Raw genomic sequence first — 20,772 nt, 5'->3', positions numbered from 1 at the left:
CTATCAACCATTCCCAATTCCGAGTTAAATTGAGGGAGTTATGATCAAAATACGGCGACTGCCTCGTTTTTGAAACCTTAGATTTGGACAGATTGCCTTAAGGATTTTTCCAAACTTTGGTTGATTGATTAACCACCTTTCCGAGGGTATTTTTCCATAAAATTTGATAGAGAGATACCCTTCATATGGGAGTATTATACTGCAAAATTTGGTGTCAATCCAAGTCCGTTTCGACACTTAATAAAAGGTCCAAAGTCGGAACCAAATCTGGAAATTTTGTAACCGTCTTGAATCATTCCCAACTTTGAGCTACCATATCTTGGTGCTCGAAACTCTGATTCTTGAGACGCTTGCTCTGTCCAAAACTTTACTTGTACTTCTAATTGAGTTATAAGTTTCAAGGGCCGGTTTGCAACGAGTGATTTTTGCCGAATTTCCAAAGTTAGCGAAAAACCAACCCCGGCTCAATCCTGGTAATCTAGAACAGCAACTTTAGGCTCATTTTTTAATACCTTCCACTTAGATTCATGGAAAAATGTCTTCTAAGGACTTTTAGTACTTTGGAAGATGATTCCAACGGTACCAAATTTATCAAGTTTCGATTTGTAGAAAAGAAATTATGATTTTTCAAACATTTGACCAAAAATCAAAAATTCTGAAATTCCAAAGGAAATCCGCGAAGGAACTATTCCACAGAATCCGGCCTTGAATCCGGCCAGAAACTGGCCGGATTGTCGGCCGGATTAGTGGTGAAGTTTGAAAAAAAGGAGGTTAGCCACTGCCTCCAATCCGGCCAGAAATCCGGCCGGATATCCGGCCAGGTTCCGGCCGGATTGTGACGTGGCCAACCCTTCTCCAATTTCGATCGTTCGTTTTGCAATCTTTTCGCTCGTACTCGTTTTCAACCAATGATTTTAAGGATAATAATCCGATATTCTTTTACTTGAGTCCTACACCTTTTGAGAATCCAACTTCAAAGGCAAGTCAAATGAAGTTTCAAATATTTTCGAACCTTACTCGTGTTCAATCTTTCTCACCACTTGGGGACCTATAGTGATTATCTAATACTCGATGTTCAGGCACGCACGAGGACCTCCAAGAGGACCCTACCGTGGAAGTTTGAACTCTCTCTCCAACTTACTTGCTTGCATAACTTGGTGAGTGTCAAGTGTATGATTACTTGAACTCTAAGGACTTGATTCATGCTTGACTTACCTGATTACATGCGTAGCCTATTCGATTTTGACAAAAATGGAGTCGAGTGTGTACTTGATCGCACTCGTTCTCATTTGAAACGAATGACTCATGCTTAACATGATTTGCCTGGTTACATGACTTGAAATGCCTGCTTAAACCTGTCAAATGTTTGAATACATGACATGGTATGCTATGATTGCATACGTCGTTGGAGTGAATCTCCTCGACACTTACATGATACATGGGGGACGCCCAAACTCATAGGCCGACCTTGGAACTCGAGCCGGCATGGGCTTGGTCGGGAACCTTGGTGAGCCATGAGAATTACATGATAAGCTTGATCTATTTGAGAGATCTTGCTTGGCATACTCGTGGAGTATAGCCTTCTAAATGTCGTGCGGGCCCGAAGTGGTGTATGGTGGACGGATGAGAAGTAAGTGGTGAACTACGGATATGAAAATATCAACCCGGTTGACGGAGAGTCATCACGGGGAGATATACAAATGACATCGGCAAATGTGGAACTTAGCTCCTGAGAGCTTCCATATCCTTGAATTGTTTCTAGTTACATTTTATCGGCGTTATTAATTACTTGCAAGCTATTACCTGAATTGTATTTGGGCTTGTTATCTGAACTATGTGTCTGCATGTGTGTTCTTGGCCTCACGAGCGTTTTGCTCACCCTGTAGATTTGTTTTCCTTAACAGGTTTGAACTCGGAGGTAAAATGGAGAAGCCCTCTTGATGTACTTTTGTTTAGGGCTTGTTATTACTTTTGGTTATGCCTTTGGTTTTGGAATTGTACTTTTGGTATGGAAATGTGACCCTGAGAACTATCACAGTTGGTATCAGAGCCATATGCCGACAGTTGGGACCTTAAGTCCTTCGTCTGGAAAAGCCCCGAGCCTCTCGTTCGTGAAGAGTCACGAAGCGAAACTCTCCGGGGGGGTGCGGGTGGCAAGCTGATAGATACCCCGTGATGTGACCCTTTGGACGAAATGTAATCTGTATTCTGACGTGTGGTTTGGAGAATGGATGACTATTATTAAGTTTGAATACTTCCGCATTTATTGTATCTAAGTTATTGGCTTGTGTTGTGTGGTTCGGCTATAAGTTGAATGGAATTGTTTGAGTCCTGGCGAGAGCTAGGCAGGCGTCCCGCGGATACCCTTTGGTTCGCCTTAGGGAGAAGTGGGGGCGTCACACTTTTGATCCCATATGTATACATATATTTATTCTATGCGTTTTGATATGCTTTAGTGATCATCAGCTGACATTTTTAAGTTGTGACTTTGAAGGCTATGGAGGACATATGGTTCATTATCTGGTAAATAATACTTTTATGCTAAATAATACCCTTTCAATATAGTTTGGTTCTCTCATGTTAAATAATACCTTTCAAATACAGTTTGATTATGATCAAAATCAACAAATATCAGTAAATCATGTTTTATGGAGGCCATATGGTTCATTCTCTGGTAAGTATGTAGGAAACAAACTTCCTATGTGATATCTATCTTCTAAGTATTCATTTTGTTAAAAATATAATTCCTTATATCCAGTGTAATAGGTGTTGCATATTTCAAAAACATTGTCCAGTTGTATTGTTATCATGCTATCAGTAATTACATCAAGAAACAATTACTAGGCATCTTTTGATCCCATATGTATACATATATTTATTCTATGCGTTTTGATATGCTTTAGTGATCATCAGCTGACATTTTTAAGTTGTGACTTTGAAGGCTATGGAGGACATATGGTTCATTATCTGGTAAATAATACTTTTATGCTAAATAATACCCTTTCAATATAGTTTGGTACTCTCATGTTAAATAATACCTTTCAAATACAGTTTGATTATGATCAAAATCAACAAATATCAGTATATCATGTTTTATGGAGGCCATATGGTTCATTCTCTGGTAAGTATGTAGGAAACAAACTTCCTATGTGATATCTATCTTCTAAGTATTCATTTTGTTAAAAATATAATTCCTTATATCCAGTGTAATAGGTGTTGCATATTTCAAAAACATTGTCCAGTTGTATTGTTATCATGCTATCAGTAATTACATCAAGAAACAATTGGAGCTATTTCTATTGTCTTTTTTCTTACTAAATTCTAAAGCATGTTAGCTTCCATACTAGCTTTAACTCTAAAGATTGATGCTTACTTGGGAGGTGTATATAACCTTGCATTCACTTCACCATATGATCAAATTCTTGTAATAACATATGGAGAGAACAAACTCATTCAGGTCTAAACAATAAAAAAATTAAATTCTAGTAGTTTTACTCATTAGAGAAAATAGACTAATTATCTCTATATTATATGTTAGGTATGGGGTATAGTGACTGGTACAAGCAATACACATTTGAAGGTCATAGAGGCCCTTTAAACTCGTTATGTGCACATCTCAAGGAAGATATCCTTGTGTAGTTTCTATACTTGTTACCATTAAAGACTTTCTTTTTATTTTTGGTACTTCATTCGGTTTACTTCTTCTTCTTCTTTTCTTCTTGTTTTATTTTTTTGATTAATGCTTGCAGTTTGAATATGCCACATCGACAAATAGAGAGACAAAAACATGGTTATTTGATTATATAGAACCAAGGGTTGTCTTTGATGCAATAGTTATTTTCGCATAAGAATGGCCTATGGTGATGATGGTAAAAGACAAGTGCTTAATTATAGAACTGTACTTGGTCATTCTTTTTTTTTTTTTTTATTCCCTGTTCACTAAGTGAGCATTAAAAACTTGTTAGGCTCTTTTCTTGTGGCACAAACAAAGATGGAGACTCATACTTAGTTGAATGGAACTATACCCAAGGCTATATAACCTGAAGTTATGATTGGCTCTCCAAATCTTCTACAGGCATAGTGCAATTCAATACAAGTAGAAACAACTTTTTGGTCATTGGGGATGAATATTTACTCAAGTTTTGGAACGTAGGCAATGTCAAGATTTTAACTCTCTCTTGATGCTAATGGGGGCCTTTCAATTTGGGCTTTACACATTTTTAGAATAATTAGAAATTAAAATGCACGTGCGTCGCACGTAATTATTGATTGGAGAAATAAATCACTAAATTAGTTGTAAATTTTGATTGTTGTAATTGGATTTGAACAAATGATAGATGTGAATATCAGTAAAAGAAGGAAAATGTATTAATTTTGTGAAGAACTTAGCATATGGCTATCCCTCTACTCTTTATCTCGATTTCATAATCATGCAATATAAGATATGTTAAAACATGTTTTTTTTTTTCAGTTAGTAGCATGTTTCTCAGCTTTTGATCTAGCATGAAGCTTGCATTTTCTAACTTAAAATCAAACTTTAAATGAAGCATTATATTCTTGTATACATCCACACTTAAACTGTCAGGCAATGTTAACTATCAGGTAATGTATCTTAGAGTAAGCTAATTAGATAGGAGAATAGTGTTTCCATTAAGGGAAAAATAGGTACATAAAAAAGTAAGAAACACTTAATGCACTTTTATGTATAGTATAGATATGCTTTTACTTGCATATAAGGATTATACATTTATAGTCTACGACTATAAAAATGGTGTTTCATTTACTTGTTGGCTTCTTTCTCTATTTTAATGCAAAGCCTTATGTTTGCTTCAACAAGGAAGACACTCTTTTGGTTGTTTTTCTGATGATAGTAAGGCCAAAATCTTGGCAAATAATGTAATTGGCAGTCTGTTGCTACAAAATTCAACTCCTCATCCATGTGACAGAATTGTGGGACATCTGTGCTGAAGTAAAACATTCTTGGAATGGATTTTTGATCTGAAATAGAGAGGTCATCTCCTCATCATTCCTATTAAATAATTGCATCAAAAAACAATTGGAAGTGGTTAGGAAGCGGGTATAACAATTATGGCTAGATAGAAAAGTTAATCGATTCTATTTTCATTTGTACATTTATCTTTTCCCAATTGTATATGTGCATCACTATTTTCTTGTGTGTTGATTTTCTGTTAGACTCTAATTATTTTTTCTAATTTGTCAAATGGAAAAAAACAAAATTGTTAGGCAATAAGAAATCATCTCCCTTGTGTATGGCATCCAAAAAGTGGAATAATTATAACCAACAACCTTAGTGATGATCCATTTCAAATAGCTTCACCATGCTTTGCTTTATCCAGGAATGACTCTTATCTCATATTAGCATCAGGAAGAAATAGTTTCTTTGTTCAACACAATAACCTTTGAGGTAAGTATGTGATTAACATCTTTAGGAGGTGATCGCAATTCTTAGGTCAAAAGGTATATTGAAATTTAATCAAACTGAATCATACTAACATAAGAACTCGTGGGAACTTATTTGTGAAAATTTCATCGCTTATTAACTAGTGCTAAAGGTAGAGAAAAAAGCAAAATGCATGCAGAAAATATAAACCAAAACACTTCAGTAATGTAAACAAATGCTTATTCTGACTTCCACAGATATCCTATCAATCTAATAGCTATTACTGAAGGGCAACTCAAAGTTTCCAAATTCTTGAACACTTGAAAAAACTAAATTGCTATGTCTATTACTAGATTACCATTTTACATGACCAGTTTGATTTGTCAACTGCAATTGCAGAAAGTGAGAAGCTTCCTATTGGCTCCACCTGCAGCTACATGTATGGCATTCTAGCCCCACAAGATAACAACCTAGTTGCTATTGGCACAGACGATTCAACTATACTCATCTACAACATGTGAGAGTCTGAGTTATAGCACTAATTTTGCACATGTAAAGCTTTTAATTATTTTCCATACATTTAACAGCTTGTAAATAAGCTTACTCTCATTTGAAAAGGATTAGTTGCTTAGCCTTTTCTAACGCGTCAAAAGTATTGGTCTCTACTACAGTAGATGCTCAAGTTAATTTGTTCTAAATCAAATATGTCACACTCACATGCTAATAGGAATTTGTGGTCTTGAGCAGCTAATGTTATCTAATTATCTATGGGCAAATCATTCCATGTATACACAATTTGATTTCTTCACTTAGTACTACTATCTAAAAATTGTTAAAAGAGTAATTCAACAAAACAAATATGTTCTCGTCCTAGACTTCTTGTAAGATTTATTAGGAATTTTCTTGTTTAATAGGAACTAAATGTAGGTTTTGTTGAGTATTTGGTCTAAGATTGATAATTGAACCAGTAATGAAGAGGTATAAAATGTCATATGTAAGGAAAAAAAAACTGACTACATCATAGTTTGCTTTGTCATACATAAGAAAGAGTCAAATTTCATCAGCACCAATTTGTAGTAATAACTATTGTTAGCAAAACACTAAACCAAGCCATTTCCATTGGTTAAGATAGGTTTCGTGATTTATTGTTTAGTTAATAGCATATGGTTGCAAGATTGGCTTGCAATGTATGAATCAAAAAAGCCTGGAACCCATCAGCAGTGCAGTTTTTTTACCACTTCATCCTCCACAAACACTTGGAGAGGAGATATATTGTATTTGACTTCTTTAGACGATCATTTCTCAAATACTTGTAGTGGACCATTAGAGACTTCTGTTTAAGGATTTCAAATGGAAACATTTTAATTCATGTCGCAACTAGGTGGTATTTGCTACCATGAGAAATGGAGTTGTTATGGTACTCAACGCTTTAGATCTGAGTCCAAGATTAGAGATTGATCCCTCTGCTTTATCTTCCACCGAACAATGGGTACGTAGAACTAGCTATAAGGTAAGATATGGACATACTAAAACATTCACCTTGACTACATTGTATTTCTCACATCACTTATGTCTGTAAGAGGTTGCTTTTCAATCTACTACACTTTTATACTCTAGACACGCACAAAACTAATTCGTCATACATCTACTTTCTGGCAAGTTTCGATAAAATCTTGGAAAGTTCTGTTTGTAAATGCTTTTAGTTTCCTATTCATGATATTTTCTTTAATCTTAAGAATGCCCATTACTTTTGTACATTCTTAATTATTTGAATTATCTTGAGATTACTAATTTGCTTTTCTAGACTTTTTAGTTATGGTCATTTATATCTTTCTGAATTATAGTCATATATAAGTTTGCTAAGATTTCAATTTGAGGTCATATGTAAATTTAACATGAATTAGTCAACTTTAGGAAATGCTAATAATTGATAGCTTCAATATCATAAGTATATAGTCAAATATTAAGTAATTTTATCTAATTAAAATAAATCAAATTCTATGAAAAAGAGATGGGTAGTTGGGAGCTTTTTAAGAGCTGGAGTCTGGAAAGTTGTTTTCAATATATATATATATATTTATTTATTCATTTATTTTCCACAACCATGAGGATTAAACCCTTGGATAACTACCTCTTCATGTACAAATATTAATCCTGTGGTAAATTTTTGGGATAAGTGTAGGAAATTCCACTTATTTCAATTATTTCCCTTACATTTGGTAAACATATAGTTGTCCGATTGAGGCTATTTAGTGTTTGAGATTTGTTTCCAGTGGGATAGTGTACTAGCTCCTCAATTTGTAATGATATACGGTTGCAAAATGGTATGCCATGCCTTTATTAGATTGTTTAAGGATCCAATTATGCCACTAAAATTTCTCTTTTCAATGGTAAGTTCTACATTAGTCTATGCCAACAAATTATATACTTCAAATTATGTGTCTTTCTAAAACATCAAGACATGTTTAGAATGGTTGCATCCTAAAGATATCAGGTTTACTCGTTAACAAGTACAAAAATGTTGAAGTAACTCTCTACATAACAATACCTTAAGTTTCAAAAAATAAGTAGTAGGATTTGCACGTGCATTATTTGTGCATTATGAAATCACAATTAGCTCTTTACAAGCATAAACTAAATGAATGGATTCTTGTTCTTTCCAGTTGTCACATGTTTGAATACTTGTCCAACTAATGTTGAACTTATTAAGTACACTCATGCTTTTCAAATTTAATGTCAATTCAAAAATATCAAAAGAATTTTGAAAAAAAATAGAATATGGTCATCAAAAGTATGGAAATTTATTAATAAAGTTTAAATTTAGATAAATTCATATTCAAAGGAATTGGTAACTATTCAATAATTATAAAAAATGGTGGGATGTGTGTCAACTTATTATAAAATCCCAAATAAACCGGTAATACAAAAGGTAAAATACAGAAAACCTCCTCGTGGTTTCGCCAAAAATCAATCGGACACCTTATGATTTTGAAATGTCCATATAATCCTCTTAAACTTTAAACAATATGGAATTTCACTTGTAACCTATATGTGACCTACAAGTGATGTATTATTATTATTATTATTATTATTTAATTTTTTTCTTTTTATATTTGGTGCTTGAATTCCTTTGCCTAAACTATCTTGGATGCTTTTACAAATTTTAAAATTTTTGAGATACTTATAAAATTTTTAGAAAGTATTCATCCCCCATCTTCTTTTTTCCTCCCCCCTCCTCCACCAGCTGCCACCATTACCCACCACCACCGTCTTCTCATATCTCTCTCTCTCTCTCTCCACTTCCCTTTCCCTCCTCCTTTTTCCCTTTCCCTCCCTCGTCCTCTCTCCTCTTCTCTCCACTACAAGAAATTTGGCCTTTTGTGACAACATTCTCTGTGACAACAGAGAAACTTGTCACAATTGAAAACTTTAGTGACGAGTTTTAATGTCGTCATAGTTGATCGTGGGTTCACCCGACAACAGTGACAACATGGGATAAGTCGTCACAATATGGATGGCGCGCAACTAGCCAGTGTGGCGGGAGATCACCATTGTGACGACTGGAAAATAGGTTGTCATTGAAATTGGTCCTACAGTGATAACTTAAAATATCGTCACAATATAGTTGTCAGTTCTAAATTAGTGACAACAACTAGTCGTCACTGTCCAAAGTGTTTATTCCCAATTTACTTTCACTAATCTACTATGTCACCCTAATTTTTTCAATATGGCATATATGTTGTAAATAAATTTTATTAATTCTACTATGACACCCTAATTTTTACATTTTAACCCCACATACCACTTTAATTTTTTCAATATGGCCCATATGTTGTAAATAAATTTTATTAATTCTACTATATGACACCCTAACTATTACATTTTAGCCCCATATGCCACCCTAATTTTTTCTAGATGGCCCATATGCTGTAAATAATTTAATTAATTATGTTATGACAACCGAACTTTTATATTTTAGCCCCGTATGTGGTAAACTAATCTCATTAACTCTACCATGACACCTTATCTTTTGCAATTTAGCCTCATACGTGATAAACCAATTTTATTAATTCTATTATGGCACCCTATGCTTTACACTTTAGTTTGTGTTTATCATTGGCAAAATAAGGAAGGTATTGTAAAAAAAATGTATACCTATTTTTTAATTATTCCAAATTTAGCTAATACCTTGTTATAAAGTTAAAAAATATCATGAATTCATTATTTAGTTCTCTTGACAACATATGGAAAATTACTGATTAACATAGTGTGAAAATAATGGCAAAGAATAATAAAATTTAATATGAAATTAAGTAAAAATCTTGACAATTGCATGACTGGCGTTTGTTATGTATTACAATTTACAATATTCAAATTTTTTATGGTGTATGAATCAGTACTTGTATCAAATAGATTTAGTGTTTCATGCATGTATTAGTAAACCATTTTGGTTATTTGATCAACTAAACAGATTGTTTGGTCTTGTCAAACCACAATTCGTGCATAATTGATAAAATTATTAAATTGATACCAAAAATATTTACATTAAAAGGTCTTTTTTTTAATCATAAATATATTTTTAATAAGCCTTTTAGTTTTTGAACATTATTTTTTGTAGAGATCCTAAAAAACCTATGTTAGAAAAAAAAGAAAAAAATCAAAAAATACTAAATTTTCATATTCCAAAGTTTTAATATAACTTGTGAAATGAAAAAGCTCAACATAATAAACAATGTTAATTACACAAAGATTGGGAAAAGAAAAAGAGATAGAAGGCGTTACTTTTATTAAAAAAAGGTTCAACAATTTAGAGACAACGCGTATTTTTTAGTGTGCAATAGTGGAAACGGGAAGCTGAAAATTGAAAGAGTAGAGGCGGGGTTCTAAAAGAAGCAGAAACGACGTCATTTAAAGTTGATTTGGAAGAAAAACACTCAACACTTGGCCAAATTTCAGACAAAACTCATTTCCCTCTTTCTTTGCCTTCGGACACCATCTTCCCAACTCCCTTTTCCCTCTCCAAAAGCCGCTTCCTCTAAAGCCCTTTTCAACATTGCTTCCTTCTCCTCCTCCTTACTATCATCATCATCATCATCGCCCAATTCCAACTCCTGCAGTTTCGTTTATTAACCCCCAAAATCACCACTCCATTATTATCTCAAACGCCCACATTCCCCACCACCCCTCAACAACCCCATTTGGCTTTTCCCATTCCCTCAATTCTTCACTGTTTCTCCTCAACTCATTCTTCTCCACCTCAATCTTCTTCCGCATTTTCTCTGACCAAAAAGCTAAATCTTTCCACTGGAATTACGCTCTTGATGGAATTCACCCTAGAGAAAATGGGGTCATCGGGGATAAAGGGCCAATCTTTGCTGCAGTTTTGTTGGGATGGCTTGGGTCGAATCCGAAGCATCTGAGGAGGTATGGTTCCATTCTTGAGAATTTGCAAAGTAGGCCAGATTTATTGGAGAAAATCAAGGGAATTATTGTTGATTCAGGAGGTGACGCTAATATAGATCCCAAGGTCTGGGCTGCTGGATTTACTGCAGCCCTGCTAAAGAAATACAATTCATCATCTTATCCATCAGTTGTAGCTGTAGGAAGAAATCAATTGGAAAGTGGAGTTGATACCTCAAAGTTGCGAGAAAAGGAGCCCCTGTCCGTTAAAACCTTACTTTTGTCAGCATTTGAGAAGCTCTTCTCTTATCTCCTAAACTTGAACGACGTCAAACAGCAGTTGACAAAGATAATCTCTGTCCTTTCAAAAAACCGGCCTTCTTGCCCACATCTTTATCTGTATAGTACAGCTAATAAGGTCATTCCATTCTCATCAGTTGAGTCATTTGTTGAAGAACAGAAGAGAAGTGGGAAAAATGTGTGGGCATTCAACTTTGGTGCATCACCTCATGTTGACCATTATCGGACTTTTCCCAGTGTATATACATCAGAGCTTGAGAGGTTTTTGAACGAGTGTCTGGTCATAGTGAAGAAGTTATAAAAGTTTTCCAATTTTAGATGATTTAGGTTGAAATGCTGCACAAGTTATTGTTTGCCCTGTGCAGCTGAATTCAGTTTCAAGCAATGGAGATTCCTAACAAGAGGTAATTTTGGCCTAATGTTACTCAAAACTGCAAACTCTTGTTTATGAATATTTCCATTGAGATATGGTATTTCATTTTTGTCCAATGGTAGTTGTTGGTACTCTTGGTTCTGTAATTTAGCAATGAGGCACATACCATTCTCAATAAACTTTCCCATCATCTTTGTTAAAAAAAAAAAAAAGAGCTACCCAAGCTGATAGGGCAACTTTAGTAGAGTAGTAGATAGCAAATATCCCTAAATTGAGCCAGTACCATGAATTTTAGGGAAAAGCCAGAATTTGAAAACTGAATCAGAAGGAAAACAAGACCTAAGGTTGTCACGGCATAATTTGAGGTAAATGATCTCAATATTTTCCATCTATTTTCGAACATTTCTGTCTAATGGCTGTTTGTTAATGTGTCTTCTGCCCATTATGTGTAGGCTTATCACAGTCTGTGCTTGGATTTGAGTTTAGTGTTGGGTGCTGTAAATATCTGTTGATTGTGTAATGAAGGGATTTTCTGAAGAGTTTTTATTCTGTAATTTTAGATTTGATATTGGTTGGTTCCTGTTTAAAAGGAAAATGAAGAACCCGTTTCTTGACTCGATATTTCTATTCCTATAATGAGTTGGACAACAGTAGATTGAGGCCAATTTTTCTGTTGAACATTTGAACCGACTGATTTAATTCAAGGACTTCTTCCCCATTGCCCCCACTATAATAGTGGGTAGTGATAAGAGAAAGAGTTTTTCATAAGAGGACGTATGCAATAGACGTTTCTGATGATCATTACAGTTTATGTCTTCGGAAATAGGCAAAGGATGCAGTATATTTATCCAAAATAGTGAATTTATCCAAAAAACAGAATGAATTTGTTTGATCAGGCACATGTGTACTATGAAACTTCAAACGATTGTGTAGCCTTTCTTGCTAACTATGATAGGAAAGTAGATGCCAACGTCACATTCAAGAGGAATTCATATTTCCTTCCTGCTTGGTCTGTGAGCATTCTTGCAGACTGCAAAAATGTTGTTTTCAACACAGCAAAGGTAACTTGTAGAACACTTGCATTAAGTTAGTTATATGCAGGATAGACACAGCGAAGGGCCAAGTTTTAAATCACAGCCCCGCTTAAGTTTAGAAATTTTTGCAACTCTTTCAAGATTTACTTATTTTGAATAGAGATTGTCCTAGTGTTGTATCTTCTTCTCGTCCACTCTGCCAAAGAGAGAAAATCTGTTTAGCTATGATGACGGCCTGCTTGTGAATGAATGGAGCTTCTTTTTCAGTTTTAGAATTTCTTGTCAACAACTACTGCTGACTATTCTGCCAAGCAAACAGAGTTCTCTAGTTGGTTTTGATGTGCTTTATATAGGATTGCACTTAACCTGTAAAGAGTCCATATATTGTTCTACTAATTTAGATAAAAGCATTTAATGCCAAAGATAAAGTAAAAACATGGTACTGACAGAAGCTTTATGGTACTGAATCATTAATGAGGTTATTGTTCTTTAACAAGTCAACCACAAGAATATAGTTAAACTACTGGGTTATTGCTTAGAGACAGAAGTTCCTCTATTGGTCTATGAATTTATCCCTAATGGCACCCTCTCCAACCTCATTCATAATTAGATAGATGATTCATTCTCCTTCACTTGGAACTTCAGACTAAGAATAGCAAGTGAAGTAGCAGGAGCATTGGCATATTTACACTTGGCAGCCGCAATTCCCATCTATCATAGAGACATCGAGTCCAACAATATACATTTGGATGGGAAGCACATAGCCAAAGTGTCAGATTTTGGAACTTCAAGGTCCATTGAAGCTGATAAAACTCATGCAACTACACTTGTTAGAGGTACTTTTGGCTACTTGGTGATAGCACTAGGTTGGCTCCAGCTGCCTTTCCACTATTATGGGATACAATTTAACTTCGAAACCAAAAAATGTAATGGAGTTTTTGTTTTGACATCTGTTTCATTCTCTCTCCTCTTTCTTTTTCTTTTTCTTTTTCTTATAATTTATATTGTAAAAGCAAAATGGATTAACGGCCCACTCATAAGCTTAGTTGAGCACAGTATATACGACAATGTCTCATCAAGAAGAAAGAATCTTATGAAAATGAAATAACATTTTGGAAATGGACAAGATTCTTAAATTTGTTAGTCATAGCACATTTTTTATTTTTCCTTTTTAAGAACCATGAATGCTATTACTGCTCTACTCAATCTATAAGTATAATTAATACTTTCATGTTCATACTTGATATGCCATTCAAGAATTGAATAGGATTCTCAAACTAAATAATAGACTTGTATATTTCCTTGTTTTCTGCTTCTTTTTTCTTGTCATGTCTTCATAACAGCACTTAACTGGAATTGTAAAGAGACTAGCTAAAGCCTAAAAGGTCAGCAATGGGAGAAATTTTTATCCAGATAAGAGTTTTGCTCAAACTCAATATTCTATTAAGGACAATATGGAACTCTATTGATCTAAACAACTACCACATTTCACTAATTCGATGAGTTTCTGTCATTATGAAACTGAAGTATACATAAAGGTGGAGAAAATGAAGACGATGGCACGAATATCTTTGTGACAGAACTTATCATGACATAAACTTGACCTATATAAACCTCAAGTAAAAATTTTCTCTTTACCCATTTTTTCCTCACTCAGTCCTACCACTCCTAGTTAAAAATCTGTCAGTACCATGTTTTTCAATCCATTTTCCTCACTAAATCTTAGAATCTATATGCATGTAGTTTATTCTTTTTCTCAACTTTCTGTGCAACTGATTTTGTTCCTGATGGTAACATATCTAATCCCATTAAATGGGTTGTTACACTTGGTGCATTATGTTTGGTGTTCTATTTTCTGTATATTTGTTCACTAATCAGCTTTTTCATTGGAGCCTCAATTGAAAAATGGTTCTCAGCTTTTTCATTGCCTTTTTTGCAGCTGCTTTACACTGGACTCAAGAGACAATTAGGCCTGTTTTTACCTCTGTTCTTCTAATTTTTCATTACTTGTCAGGTAACTTCTTTAAACTATGTTTTAATAGATTGTTTTTGACTTATTAGTCTCTCTTTTAAAGGATGCAACTGCAACAACACTAACAGATTTGCAGTTGCTGCCACTTAACAGTTCCATTCCTTGTTCCTTCAAAATGAAATTCATGGATGATTGTCTAAGCTAGCAAAAGTGTATGTTTAATATATAATCTGGAAAAAACACAGAGAAGTAGAGATTTTCCTATTTTACCCCTTGCCTACTTATGCACATTAGGAATTGCACTTATATCTTTATAGATTCACCTCAAGAAATCTATTGTTTCATAACTAGCTTATCTATGCTTATTTCTGGTTGTAATGTGTAGATAAAAATTTGTGACTTATGTTCTGGATTTGTAACTCTAGGACATGGACAAAAATTGGATGAAACTTGATAATAGAAAGGACGAGTCTTATAAACTTGGGGTGGCTGCTTTCTTAAAATTCACATATTCTTTTATTTTGGCTGAAACTCTTTTTTTGACTGATTTTTTTACTTATTAAGTTCACAATAGTTGGATATGTTGAAACTCTAAAGAAAAGTTTATTTTCAATGCAGTCTAGCTTCATATTGATCGTGAGAAGACTGTTGGATATGCTGCTAGAGATGATTGAAATATGACATTGGTGCTATAGTCTATGTTTTAGTTTAGAAATCTAGTACTCTTATCTTTTGGGAAGGATATGTATTGGCCATTACTACTTGAATTGATTATGTGGGATTTAGGACCCAACATTTGTGGTTCACTTTTGTTTTGATTAATTTATAGATGTGTTATGGCCAAATATATGAATTTGCGGCATATATTCTACGTTGATTTTGCCTTTTGTCAAATTGAATGTTCTACTATAATTGTTGAAAATGCCATGGCAATACTATATTTGTAATGGCCAATTTCAACTCTTTAAGACAAACTCAGTGATAACCTTCAAAGTTGTCACTATCATGCAAATTTAATTTTTTACTATAATTGTCGGAAATGCCGTGACAATGCTATATTTGTAATGAACAATTGCAGATCTTCCAAACAAAGTTGTAAGTTCACTAAGTGACGATTATTCTTGTCACCGAATACTAGGAATGATAGTGACAAGTTCAAGTCGTCACTGTAGAGTTCAAATTTGTGACGACTTTTGCTACCTTTTATGACAAAAAAATATGTGAAACAGTGACAAGAAAATTCGTCACAGAATGACAACCGTTAGTGACGACTTAGTTCTCGTCATTAAATAATAAGATTCAGTGATGACTTTAAAAGAGTTGTCACATGTACCTATTTGTGACATAGTGATGACTTTAAAAGAGTTGTCACACGTACCTATTTGTGACATAGAATTAGTGACAACCATGTGACAATGGAAAAAGTCATCACTATATTCATATAATGACGACTTTTTGATTTTTAGTGATGACTTTTTATTGTCACAAAAGGCCAAATTTCTTGTAGTGCTCCTTTGTTCCCATGCCTCCCTCTCATTTCCCTTCCTTCTAGTGACCTTATCTAATCACACGGAGAAGATCTGGTTACGAACAGAGATTTAGTTGCAGCCAAATCTTCTCTCTAGTGACCAAATCCGATCATCAAGAAAGAAAAGGATAGAGAGAGAGAGAAAGGAAAGGGGGAGAGAAGAAGGGAGAGGAAAAAGGAAATGGAAGGAGGGAAATTAGGCAAGGAGAGAGAGTGGTGGCGGATGGTGGTGGTAGGTAGGTAGAAGATAGAGATAGTGGTGGTAGTATAGCAGTGGCGATTGTGTGGTAATGCAGGAAGACAGAAAGTGAAGAAAAATATATATAAAAAAAGGAAAGGAAAACAAAAAAAATGAAGGGAAGAAAGAAAAGAAAAAAATCAATAAAAAATGGGCTACCAGTACCATAGCAGGTCAAACAATGCTATTCCAATTTAATTTAACCACAAGAAGGTTATGTGGGTATTTCAAAATCATAAAGCAGCTCGTTGATTTTTTACGAAACCACAAGGGGTTTTCTGTATTTCATCTTGATCTTAACACAAAAGTAATTAATTCCTCCATCCCATTGAAAGTGTCATATTTAGGGGTGGTAATGGGGCGGGGGATCCCCCGCCCTATTGCCTATTAATGACCCCCGTCCCCCACCCCCGACTTCCCCCGCCCCGCCCCACTTCCCTCGCGGGGGCACCCGTGGTGTTAAAAAAAATTATTATATAATTTATTATAATTAAATTTGAGCAAATAATCAAGTACTAAAATATTAACACATCACCAAATTATTATTCATTGTAACTTCACAATTGAAACTCATAAAAATAATTAAGCAAAAATTATTTGAATACAATCTAATATGATAAAAAAATATAACTAAAATAATCAAGTTTTTACTTTTGATACCAATACAATTACTAAATTATTATTGTGTTTTTTTAGAAAAAAGTGTTATTGTATTAAGTGTAGTTAGGAATTTAATATAAGTGTATTAATAAATTTAATATAAATAATTAATAATTTTTATTAATAAACACGTATAATTAGTAGTATAATTGATAATATCATTATATGTATAATTATGTACATACATATATTTCAAACGGGTGGCGGAGCGGGGGTTGGGGCGGAGGAATATACCCCCGTCCCCTGCCTCGTTTCTAAACGGGGGGGAAAAAATTCCCCCCGCCCCCGCCCCGCCCCACCTCATTGTACTTTTTGCATTTCACTAGTTTATTTCTTCTTCTTTTCTCAATATATTATACTAATTTCACTGCAATTTGTATATTCCACATCCAAAATTGGGGAGATAAAAGTACGGTTGTTTGAAAATACAGTTTCATAGCTCTTATAAGTTGATGCTTGACAACATTTTTAATTTTGTGGCAAATCAGAACATGGACTCGTCTGAGCTAGAAAAGAATAGGCTGCTCAATAAATAGGATTGGGCTCTTGAGGGTGAGGCTTTGCCCCCCATTGGTTCCTTGAACTGTTACCGTTATCAAGGCTAAGCCAAAGCCAGTCAAGAAAAGGTTGCACGTTCCAATGGGAAGATTTGGCCTAGGAACCCAACAACAAAAGATTCAACTTTTAAATAAGTGAGCTATACTACCACCATCTAGCAATGGACCTAAAAATTTTATGATCATAGATTGAAATTCAGTCCATCCTTCAAGGGTTGTTGCGTTCAATAAAGTTTAGATATTTTTTAGATCTCAAAATAATTAGCTGAGATTTGGCTACAACATCAATAAAATGGCTTATATGGCTGAATGTGTAATTGTTCTACTTTCATGAAATGCCTTTGCCTTTGTTACATTTTTTGGAAGTATTTGGTGATTTATTTATTTATTTTTCTTTATAAAACAATAGCAAAACTTGGAGCTACATATGAGGTAGTGCCAAGAGAGAAAAAGAGAGGGTTGATGGGATTTAGTATGGATTTATTATAAGGGAGGAAGAGGGAAGGGAGAATTGCAAGGTGTTTGAAAGTGAGGGTGTTTCTTTGGTTTTTTATATTTTTACGAGCGCGAACAAGTACGCTCTCAACAGCGGGTGGAATAAGCTTGTTGATGACAATCATCTAAAGAAAGGTGATGTGGTAGAATTCTGGGGCTATAGGCAAGATGGTCTCTTGCGTTTTGCTATGAACATCTGCAAGCGAAGGAACATCTCCGTTGCCCAGCGCTGATTTATCAAGAACATTAGAACACTGAATTAACTTTAAGACTGAGGGCTTTATTTTTTGCACACGCTCCAGATTTATGCTTGACTGTAACTATTTTTTTTTCTTTACTCACTATTGTTGTATAATTCGTTTATCCTCTTTTGTGTGTTAAATTGGATTTCGTGTTACAATTAAAATAGTGCTTGTTTGTAATTTTCTTTTCTCTTGCGACTAAATCTGACTATATGAAGTTATAGGAATTGGCTCGGTTTTTTTTTTGGTAAATTTCATAACTATATATCTTACTCATAAATGTAATTTCACAATAAATAATAAAAAATCATATTGTACAAGATAAGGCTCGACGAATACTTGAGTTTTGGTTTTCCTATTTGTACTCGCTTAAATTCCTTATAAGTAGGCAGAACCCTACTTGAACTCAATCAACACTAAATTGAAGCCGAATCTTTGATCGAGTTACTCACGAGCTGAGTCGAGTTGTTTGGTTAATATACACTCTTATGATTAGGTTTCATAAAAATTTCCCGATCACATGCCAAGGAGTCTCATATTTCTTTTATTTTTTTTATTTAAATACAATGAAAGAGAAAAGGTTGCAAAATAGGAAGAAAGTCCATCTGTTTTGTGTTCCATTATCCAAAAATGTGCAAAAATGTAAGTTCCATTATGCAAATAAATTCTATCCGCCTTGAAGATTTTGTTTGCTCTGTGACAACAAGAAATTTCAAGTCATAGAATTTTTCCCCTTGAATATCCAGAAAGGCTAAACGTTCTACAGTATCATCTTCAATCAAAGTTATGTGAATGTACCCTTTGTTTGGCCCCAATGGAACATTTGACACAAAGATGGGATCACAAATTCGTGTATCAACCATAGACATCAAAACCCAATCAAAGGAAAATCTTGCCCTTCTACTTCAGATAATTTGAAAGTCACTAATCCCTCCGAATCCTATGACCAGCTCTAGGCAAAAGCTCCTGAAACAAAGCATTACTCTCCCCTCCTGACTCAAACATTGCTTTCACATTTTTTGACAAAATTGGATATTTTAGCTTTGAATTATTCACAGCAAAACTGTTTTGATAACCTTTAAATGAGTCCATCACGAAGACAAGACAGTAGTGAAAGCAACAAACTCCACTTTGACAAATCACCAAGATTATATCCATTAGCATCAGAAAGCAAAATCTTGACAAAGGATGTCTCAATCTTTCTTGCACAACATCATATTCTTTTCTGGTTAATACAATTAAAAACATCCCAAACCTCCTTAGATGAAGTGTGGACACTCTCTAAATGTTATATCTAGGCAAACTCTGAAAATTATCTAGAGGTTTTCCCCCATATTCCAAAAACAGGGATTCCAAAAACAGGGGATTAGCTCGCAATCCTGTTATGTGAAAAATCTTGTCCTTCACAATTCTGATCATAACATCTTGACACACATCAAGAGTAATTGTTTTGAAACCATCCTTAACAAGTATCTAAATATTCTGCACTAACATCTTTAAGATGGATTCTGCAGCAATATGATAAGAAGATAGGACCTTGGAATCATCAAGTTGTTGTCCATCACACATTAGGCTCTGTTCATTCACAGGGAAGCCAACGATGCTCTCCACGATTGCTTTAACATCGCGAACAGTGTACAACGACTTGACTTCCCTCTTCATCAACTCTTCATTTTACATTTTCACAGAGATTGGCAATACATCTCTTGGCCAAAGCACCATATGAAGAGTTGATTCACCCTGGCTATCGAGAGAGGCTAAGGTTTCATGATCATCCTCAAGGGGCTTACCGGAATAAATTAGACTGAACTTATCACAAGGGATCCTGACAGGTGTCGAGCCTGTGCAATAATAATTACCTACTCAAAAAAAATACAAATTTTATATATAGGCGAGTATCGAATCCACAGGGACTAGGGATAATTTATTTCTTTTAGAATTCAGAGATGGGGGTTTTTACAAAACTATAAAAATAACTAATTAACTAAATAAAAGCAACTCACAAAAATAAATAGGAATTAATCAACAATAGATAAGATTCTAGGCAAAGGTGCAACTTTTTATATACGGTCCATTCAATTGATCATCGATGTAAAGATAATTCAATTATTAGTTAATAGATTGGTTATAGTTGCTATACACGCGATAAACAACCAACTTTTCCTTACTTTATTGACAGTCAAGGTACAATCGTTAACTATTTGCCTAACCAAGAAATAACCCTAGGTGCGACCGTAGGATTTAATTCCTCGATTGCATTAAGAATTAGAAAAGCCCAACTTTAATCAATAAACACGCTACGGGGATTTGTTTAAATTAGATTATACGTTTTCCTAACATGGGACCAATCACGCTAGTTGTCACTAGTATTAACCAATCAAATAATTACAGATTTAATCGGTTAATTTGGCGGTGGATTATTAAGTTAATTCGAATATCGGGCCCTTGACATTCAAATAACAAAACAATCATAAGAAGTTAAACCAGAAAACATACGAATACCAATGAATAAAATAAATAAATAAAAATAATTCGATCTCACAGATGTTTGGAACCGAATCTTCAAGTTGAC

The 20,772-nt window shown here is 34.4% G+C and overlaps 1 protein-coding gene across 1 annotated transcript; it reads left to right on the top strand.

Moving 5' to 3' along the window:
- The first annotated feature begins 2,944 nt into the window (after positions 1-2,944).
- Positions 2,945-11,402, top strand: LOC113694274 (uncharacterized). Its single transcript, XM_072071242.1, has 4 exons — positions 2,945-2,970; positions 3,052-3,121; positions 5,776-5,918; positions 10,739-11,402. Exons 1-4 carry the CDS (start codon positions 2,945-2,947, stop codon positions 11,400-11,402), a joined length of 903 nt encoding a protein of 300 aa, XP_071927343.1.
- Positions 11,403-20,772: the final 9,370 nt, after the last annotated feature.

This window comes from Coffea arabica, chromosome 1e (assembly GCF_036785885.1).
Source record: "Coffea arabica cultivar ET-39 chromosome 1e, Coffea Arabica ET-39 HiFi, whole genome shotgun sequence".
NCBI classification, from domain to species: Eukaryota; Viridiplantae; Streptophyta; class Magnoliopsida; order Gentianales; family Rubiaceae; genus Coffea; species Coffea arabica.
Note: the sequence above shows the minus strand (reverse complement) of the source record. Positions and strands in the feature narration are given on the sequence as shown.